Genomic DNA, 9,580 nt, shown 5'->3' on the forward strand with positions numbered 1-9,580 from the left:
TTTTAATGTTTTATTTATTTTTGAGACAGAGAGAGACAGAGCATGAGCAGGGGAGGGCCAGAGAGAGAAGGAGACACAGAATCCAAAGCAGGCTCCAGGCTCTGAGCCGTCAGCACAGAGCCCGATGTGGGGCTGGAACTCACGAACCGTGAGATCATGACCTGAGCCGAAGTCAGACGCTTAACCAACTGAGCCACCCAGGCACCCCTATTTCCTACTTTTATCAAAGGGTTAAGCTAAATAGTTGAGAAGGAAGCTCCGGGCACCTATTCCTTTCTGTCCTTGACACTCACAATCTTGCCACCACTATATGCCCCAAAGCCAGCAGAACTGATCTCATTATACCCATTATGTTTGTTTATGCCAGTGATCATAAGAAGTCCAAGACTCAGAACACATCCTTATGTACATTCTCTTTTATGACCTCCTATCCTACCCCTACTCACTGGGTCTTCTGGAATTCACAGTCCAGAACTAACTAAATCCATTACACCTCAACTTCCTCATACTGAAAACATAAACTGATTCTCTCCTAAGGGCACGCCTTCACCTTTGTCCCCTTCAAATGGTGGCTGGTTTTCTCTCATCTTTTGGGCCTGGAGGTGGGGCAAATATCCTTTCTTCTATTTCTTCACCCTCCTTCACCTTGGATACATTCCTTCCCGTCTTTAATCAGCTCAGAGTTTATTGCCAATTTATCCCCATAACCTCCTTGTCCTGTCTTCCTCTGTCCTACTTCTTTGGCCAAATTAAAGTCTACTAAATGTAACTCTCTGACTACTCTGTATCTTCACCAACAACTCTATATAGATGGAGAAAACCACTCAGTTACACTAACTGGTGTCCCTTAACTTCATGATTGTGGACCTCAAGTGAGCCCTTAAAGCTGCCTGGCAATCCACATTGCATTCCCGTGATCTTTTCATTCTTCTGCTCCTCCCAAGCCTCCAACACTTCCTCTGTGAACTTTGGTCTCCTATTTCACTGAAAAAACTTTAAACAAATAGTTAAAACTTCTCCAACTTCTCACCATCACATTTAACCACTTGCTAACATTAGCAACCACATAATCTACCTTCTAACCTATTAATAATGATAAACTTTCTATGCACCTGCTTAAAGCCAATTCCTCCTGTGTCCGCAGTTGACCTTTCTTATATACTCATGAAGCCACTCTGTCATTCTCCCCATCTCTCCTACATCATCTATTATTTTTTCTGTAGTTAGATTATTTCCATTAATACATAAACATGCTGTTTCTTCTCCCATCAAAAGCAACAACCAAAAAGTGTACAACTTCTTTTCATCTCCCGTATCTTGACAACTACCTCTTTCTTTGCTCTTCTTCCAGCAAAACTTCTAAGAAGATTTATCCAGATTTGTTGTCTCTAGTGTCTCTCTTAATCCTATTGCAATCAGGCTTTCAATCTTACCCTACATCAGAATTGCTCTTGTCCAATATCTCCGTGTTGCTAAATCCAGGGGTCACTTCTCAGCTTCATCTAAATAGACCTATCTACACTTGACACAGTTTATTCCTGAAACCCTTTCTTCACTTGGCTTTCAGGGTGTCTCTCTCACTTTTTAGGTTGTCCTCTTACTTCACTGGCCATTTCTTTTCAGTCTCCCTTGCGGGGCTCTCCTTAGTGTCTCTCTCTCTCTCTCTCTTTTTCTAATGTTTATTTATTTTTGAGAGAGAGAGACGGGACATGAGCAAGGGAGGGGCAGAGAGAGACACACACACACAATCCGAAGCAGACTCCAGGCTCTAAGCTGTCAGCACAGAGCCCGATGCAGGGCTCAAACTCATGAACCGCGAGATCATGACCTGAGCTGAAATCGGACACTTAACAAACTGAGCCACCAAGCACCCCTCTCCTTAGCCTCTTAATGATGGCATTCCTGGAGACTCAATCCTTGCGCTCCTTCTCTTCACTCTGTAAACTCATGAACTTCACAAGTTCACCTGGTATTAGGTCTTTAAATACCTTCTATATGCCTCAGCTCCCAAATGTATATCAACTGTCCAGACTTCTCTCTCAACTCCAGACAGATCTAGCCTTTTCTCTTATCATGCAAGACAAATCTCCACGTTAGAGCCTTTGTAAGGATATTCCCCTTGCCTGGAATCTGAATGGGTACCTCCCTTGCCTCTTACAAGTGCTTCCTCAAAGTCATCTCTTCAATGAAGCCAATTCTAACCACTCCATTTAACCCTTTAGCCCACCCACTCAGCTGTAATTAAAGTTTTCCCACTTCCCCCATCCTGGCGTACCCTTTTTGCATAGCACCTAACACCTTCTAATATAGTATGCAATTTACTAACATATTATGTATTTGGTTTATGATCTGTCTCCCCCCTTGCTAAATTTGAAATTCTTCAAGGGCAGGAATTTTTGTCTGTTTTGTTCATGATGGTGACTTAAGTCTCTAGAACATCACCAGACCCATAGTAGTTGCTCCAATAAATATTTCTTGAGTGAAAGAATGAACTTTCACCACAGGATTATGAGGAAGGCCCAATTATTCTTCTTTCCCACATAAGGAAACTGGCTCTTAGAATTCATTAAAAGTCACACGACTTGTAATGACAGGACCAAGATTCCAATCCAGACCCCTCGCCTTAGAGCTCACACTCACTATTCCATAGCCAGTGGTGTTTGCCCAAGGTGGACAGCGGAGATGGGGGAGGCCTAGATAAAGGATGCCGTCGGGAGTTGACGAAGGTGTAGAAATAAATCTTTGCGTGCCAAGCTAAACAATTTGGACTACTTTCCATGGCAGAAGCTCCAAAGTAAATGGTAATGTAATTACATTTTATTTTGGAAAGATAACTCAAACAGCTGCCACATGGAACAGTGGAAACCAACAAATTGCCAGTGGAGAGAAACACCACATTTGGGGCTAAACTCAACTCTAAGGTTTCCACAGCTAAAAAATGACTTTCTTCCTACTAACTCCTTAGAGTATAGCTCATTTACCCCAGTCCTCACTTAGACAAAGTCTGACACAGCATGAAGAGTTATTAAATTATACTTTATTCATATATATTAAATATTCATTAACTAAACAAATTAATTACTTTCCATTTGGGTACAGTCATTGTTGTCAGTGATATTCTGAAACACCAGGCATGAAAAGAAATGCTATTTTCTTAATCAGGAGACAAGTCATATCGCCTGACACATTCAAGTGCTGTCTGACATGCCATTAGAGCAGTGGCTCATAACACAGACATGTTCCCAAATAGGCAGCGACTGGATGGCATCATTTCATTCATAAGTGTTCATTGTATCATCAAGTGAAATAAATGCACAACCCACAGAGTCTTATTTAAATTGGCTGCCTAGTTGGTCCCTGAGATTTAGCCTTGAAATCACATAATCTTGCCTAGTTAGTCAGGAAAAAGAAGGGGGGAGGGCTGAGTGAAATAGTCATAGGATACAGGAATTATAAATAATATATATATTAAAAGTCACTTTAATTACATAAAAGTTGCTATTATAAATACTTTGATTGATGAGTCTAAAAATATATTCTTCATATAAATAATGTAAAATATTAAATATTAATAAATAGATTTAGATTTAAAAATTCAAATATTGTAAGCAGGATGACCATTATTTCGATGCTCTACGGCCTCGAAACAGATTCTGTCTCCTTTTCCGCTTCCTCAGGTTAGATCTTGGTGAGAGGTCATTCATCACTTTGAAGAGTTCATTTATTGCTTTGCGCTGGACCTGCAGATCATTCACCTGTTGGAAAAGAAAGCAGCAAAATTAATATCAGGCATACAAGCCATCAGGATATTCTGCTATTACTATCAGGAAAATGGAATTACTCCTTCAAAAAAAATGATTTTCATTGTCAATTTATTACCTTAATATACAATGATGGTTTCTTCACTTAAGACTAAAACTGTAATTAAATTGCCAGTTGTGCTGTAATATGATGGGGTACATGACACATCCTTAAATTTACTGCTAGAGAATTCCCGAAATTATATAGCGAAAAGAGCCTTGACGTGGAGTGATAAAAAATGTGGGTTTGGATCCTGTGTGTGCAATAACTGTGACTTTGAACCAGTCACTTAACCTCTCTGAACCTCTGTTTTCTCATCGAAACAATGAGGAGATTATTTCAATCACCTCTAGGCTCTCTACCGATTCTACCCACCTTGGACTTTAATTAGTCTTTGATTAATCAAATAAGTTACTATAGGTCAATGGTCCTCACCTTTGGCATGTAGTAGAACAACCTGGAGACCTAATGAAGAACTCAGAGACCCAGATACATGAAGTCAGAGAAGACCCAGGAAGTTGTGTGGTCCCTCTGTTACTCACCAAAGTTTGAGAACCATGAATACAGGTTCAGTACTTTGCAAACACCAAGTCTAGGACAGATGAATACTGTAATGTTTCATCTCCCCCAAATTAGCTCAGTCTCATCACTTCCACAATGGGATTAAAAGTAGACACTAATCATATTTACATGGCAGTCATCAATGACTGGTATGAACGTTTAAAATTAGGAATTGCAGCAAATTTCCCTGCACCTTTCTATCCCGGCAAACTGAACTATTTCCTTACTCTAACCTACAGGACCATTTAGGTGAATTCATGTTTAATAAAATAGGGAGCATTTACTTTCATCTTGGCTCTGCCACGATTTTTCTTTCTAATACTGGAAACACTATGGCCACCTTGCTACATTTCTGAGAATAACTAGGGGGATCTAGGCTTCAGAACTAATTATTAAAAAACATAGCATTCTTAAATATGTTAGCAATGGAGCAAGAGGACGCAATTGTTGACAGCTCACTCAAAATCACCCATCATGAAGCAGGAAGCTTGGAGCTTCCGGGAAGGACGGGACCCACAGATTTTGTTTCAAGGCCCAGTTACAGCAGAGTAGAAAAAAGTTTCTGTGAGCTGTGTTTGCAAGTGATAAATTTTACTTTCCGGTGTTCAAAGTATCACCAAGAAACTAAGAGATTCACCCAGGACTGAACAGTAAGTCAGGGGCAGCACTGGGTCAGGAATGAGGACTTTTTCAGGCTCTAGCATGTGGCCGGAGGAGATCCACTGAACATTGGAAAACACTGTCAGTGGACAAGAGTAATGGTCTGATAATGTTCCAAACCACTTTTGTACCACCTTGAGACTAGAGAGATCCTGAAGAACAAGCACTTATCTGAGAGGGCTTATCTGAGAGAAGTGAGAGGTAGGCCCAGGAAGAGTGACAGCTGCCAAATCCTGAGAGGGTAAGTCATCACCGGACCCCTCCCTTTCTCATTCACATCTATTACATCAAAGCCACACCCAGAGGAATCAGGAGGCCTTTGTCTCCTAGATAAAACTTTGGAAAATGTGATTCATCTTTATGCTTCAAAGTTATCTTTCAGCTTCTAGAAGCCATAACTTTAAGACTCAAGACAATTTCGTCAGGTAAGGCTTGGGAACTGACGGACGTCTCCAGCTGAGACAGTTTAGCATCAAAAAGTTGATAGAGCAATTTTTTCATAAGGTATAAATTCTATTTTGTTCTCTGAAAACAAAAACACTTTCTTACCGCTACTTGGGCTGCACAATATGAGGGGTTGACCAGAGCCTGGCAGGGGAATGCACCTAGTGCCTTTTCAAAGGCCATAGTTTTTGCTATCTCGTTCCCTTTTTTATATCCATGTGATTATACAGTTTTAGAGCAAAGGAGACCATAGAAATTAGAGTGAGCCCAAAAGGCTCTCTCTAGGATGAGGAAAGTGAGCACCAGTCAGGCCTGTGATTCATCTGAAGTCACATGGTTCCTTGGTGGCCAAGCTGGGAGGAGGGCACAAATCTTCTCCATTCCCACCCCCTACTCCCCACTGCACTCTCCATTAAGACCTGCAGCCTCCCAGCCAAAGCAAGAGAATTTCCCTCACACAAAAAAAGGGGCGATGAGAGAAGTGCTTCTCAATACTCCCCTCGACTCCTTCACTGTTTCCTCCTCACTGGATTTGTCCGTTCACCTGCCTTTGCACTACAGAGACAATGCCAGCATTTCCCCAAATCACAAAATTAAATGATTTCCGTACAGGCTTAGCAAGATTACCCCAAAGCACAAATGGAATTGCTAAGGAGGAGTTTGGACCATGGGTTCATTTCACAGTTTTACCAACTGTACCCAGTAGCTGATCAGCTTTCTGGAAATTAGGTATTTTGCAAGATCCTCTGTAATGAAACCAAAGAAAGAATTAAGATCAACTCACAGGGATTTGAATCAGCTTGAGGAAGTCATCCCGTTTACTGGAGCTGGTATTTAACAACTTATCAAGCATGTCTTCCTTGATGGTGTCCATGCTCCTTTGAAGGCGCTGGTCATCATCTTTCAGGTTTTCAAACATTTTCAAGTAGAAGGAGACAATTTGGCTTTGAATTATTGTTTTATCACTCTCCTTGGAAGAAAAGATCACAAAGAGAGGTCGATGTGAATTTATGCATCAGAAAATAAGCAACAAGAAAATCAGCCAAATGGAAATACCCAGCTTACCTCTTTCCAGTTCTTCAAAATGTCTACGAAAAGCGACCCACCATCTGCTACATCTGGATTACTTGCATTCTAAAAAAAGAAAGAAACATGGTTTACAATTAGTCCATTAATTTCCCTAAAACTGCACTTCAAGTTTTAGTGCTGACAATATTCGCTGATTTTCTTTTCAACACTATTAAAGCTGTTGTGTTGGATATAGCCAAACACCATCATGCTATTTTAGCTTTCTTATTTTCTAGTATACTCTTAAACTGCAATATTACAAATGAACTCCAGAAGGCCAGTGATACTTCAATTATCCCAAATAATTATAGTAAGGAAAAGAAAGTATTTTCGGGGCGCCTGGGTGGCGCAGTCGGTTAAGCGTCCGACTTCAGCCAGGTCACGATCTCGCGGTCCGTGAGTTCGAGCCCCGCGTCGGGCTCTGGGCTGATGGCTCAGAGCCTGGAGCCTGTTTCCGATTCTGTGTCTCCCTCTCTCTCTGCCCCTCCCCCGTTCATGCTCTGTCTCTCTCTGTCCCAAAAATAAATAAAAAAACGTTGAAAAAAAATTTAAAAAAAATAAAAAAAAATAAAAAAAAAAAAAAGAAAGTATTTTCAAGCCTAGTTAAAAAAAAAAAAAAAAATTCAGCCAAATCATATCACTATAAAATACTGCCCCCCTATGGTACTGGTCTTCATAACATCTACCTGTGCCCTCCTATGTGGCATTATGTCAGCTTTAAAAGATAGTTCCAAATGTGTGTGTGTGAGAGAGAGATTTGATTTGACGATGTGAGAATAAATAGCCTGTGAATGCTTGAATATTAAGTATACCAGCTACAGTTATAATAGCTACATTTTGGACCAATAACAAAATTTTTGAAACGCAAAAACTATTTTAATTAACCATAAATAAAATTTTAAAAAGCTCATAAAACAAAATGAAAACCTTTTTAATAGGAGCCAGATTATAACTCCTACAAAATCTCAGCGAGTGACTGAGTTCAAGAATAATTCCTAGATCATCTAGATGCGGCAGTAGAACTTTGAAACCATTTTTTGGAGCAAAACACTTGTAATCTTTTTTTAAGCCCGAACTTAAGGACCTCACATTCTTTCATTAATTATGTCAGATTACCATTCTTCATGCTAACCCTGACCTTCCATTGCTACCATCATTCCTGATTTTTCAGCGTACTCTGATCATCTAGATGGCTAGTCATTGTTTCAATAGGCACACTACCCAACATCACAATCTAATAGATTCTCACCACAAAATTATCGACATCACTGTCCTTTATACCCATATTATTCCCATCTTCTGGAAGATTGATGAATGCCCCCTAAATCTCTATAGCAAGTTGAGCAGAGGGTAAAAACAACATCTAGATCATGTAGTTAAACAACGCATCTGGTAAACAGGCAAAATTACACCAAGTCTCCTCAAGATGACTATGGCCTAGAGATGGCAGCCTATCATAGACACAACTCCAAGTCAACATGCATTCATCTCAACCACAGCGAGTGTTACTAAAAAGTCATACTTACAAAATATCCCTTTAGCTCTTCTATTTCTTTAAAAAACATGGCCTGACAGTAATAACCAGAAGAACACAAAATTATGCAAAGCTGAAAAGCGAAAATAAAACTTGTGTAATTCATCGTTTCGGAGAGTTAGGCCGAAGTAGTTGAAATCAGCAGCTCCGGGATGAAGTTGATCAGGTCCGAAGGATTTAGCTGATCTTTCTTTTCTAATAGCCGACCAGCAGACAATCAGAAAAATGTACTACATCTCCTTTTGCTGCTGGTATTTATACCTAGCTGAAGTCCTCCGGATTACGTATTTTCACAAGTTTTTTTTTTTTTTTTTTTTTTTTTCAGATGAGATGGTGACAGATAGGCAGAGATGCTAGCTTGTATTAATAACTATGGTTTTGTGGCATTTTGGTGTTGTAGTTAGAGTTTCCTTTCAACTCCCTGGGTCTTTTGACGATGAGACAGACCCATTATGCCCACCTGTACCATTCTTGTGGGATCCTTTGAAAGCACTTTTACTTCACACCATTCAGGGATTGGAAATTTTTTTGCACCTCCCTCCTTTCCCCTTGTAAAATGTGGAGTTTTCATCCACAAAGCATATGGATCGTTTGTTTGTGGTCGGGAGGAAGTAAAAAAGGAAATTGTAGGGGTGCTCCAAACTTTACAAAGGGGGTGCCTTTTAAAGTTTTTCTTGCAAATGACCAGAAAGCAAGGAAAAAGTGTGGTTCAAAGACCAAGGTGGTGAGGAAGTCCTTCATCAAAGTTGGTTAGTGACCTATCTACCACAGCTTTGCATTGCCCTGGACCAAAAGGGCCCAATAGAAATATAATCTAAGGTAAACAGATAAATTAAAGTTTTCTAGCAGCTTTCTTAAGAAAAGTAAAAAGAAACAGGGAAAAATAATGTTTAAGATATATTGTATTTAAGCCAATCTATCCAAAATATCATTTTAATATGTACCAACACACAAAATTATTATTCAGATATTTTACTTTTTTTTGTCATACTAAATCCTAGAAATCCAGCCTTCATTTTACACCTACAGCATGTCTCAATTTGGACAAGTCAGATTTCAAATGCTCAGTAGCCACATGTGGCTAGAGGCTACGGTTTTGAACAGTATAGCTCTAGATGGTCGATTAATAACCAAATAAACTATAATGGAGAATCTTTTTTTTTCTTTGCCTTCCGAATACAAAAAATAAAAATAAAAAAAAAATAGGATTCTTTCTCCTCCCTCAGTAATTTACTTTTGAAGTAAAACACTTCAGGATTGTACAGAAAGCCCTCCACCCTCCAGCCCACCTTGCATTTCAACCTGCATGCTCTAAACCCTGGACTATTATGTTTATGGATACGGACTCGAATCCTGGCTCCACTACTATCTGGCTATGTGATTTGGAGGAAGCTTCTTAACTCTCCTATGACTCCGTTTCTTCGTCTTTAAAACAGGACGACTATTAGTACCTCCTTCCAGGCTTCAGTTGAAAGTTAAATCACATGATCCATGTGAACTGCTAAGAATTTT

At 39.8% G+C, this 9,580-nt stretch overlaps 1 protein-coding gene across 1 annotated transcript; it reads right to left on the reverse strand.

The window, feature by feature from the left end:
* Positions 1-3,017: 3,017 nt before the first annotated feature.
* IFNG (interferon gamma) lies at positions 3,018-8,272 on the reverse strand. The gene is made up of 4 exons (XM_045463321.1): positions 8,061-8,272; positions 6,532-6,600; positions 6,251-6,436; positions 3,018-3,755 (listed from the first exon to the last, which is right to left on the reverse strand). Exons 1-4 carry the CDS (start codon positions 8,172-8,174, stop codon positions 3,621-3,623), a joined length of 504 nt encoding a protein of 167 aa, XP_045319277.1. The 5' UTR covers positions 8,175-8,272; the 3' UTR covers positions 3,018-3,620.
* Positions 8,273-9,580: the final 1,308 nt, after the last annotated feature.

Source organism: Leopardus geoffroyi, chromosome B4, assembly GCF_018350155.1.
Source record: "Leopardus geoffroyi isolate Oge1 chromosome B4, O.geoffroyi_Oge1_pat1.0, whole genome shotgun sequence".
Taxonomy (NCBI): Eukaryota; Metazoa; Chordata; class Mammalia; order Carnivora; family Felidae; genus Leopardus; species Leopardus geoffroyi.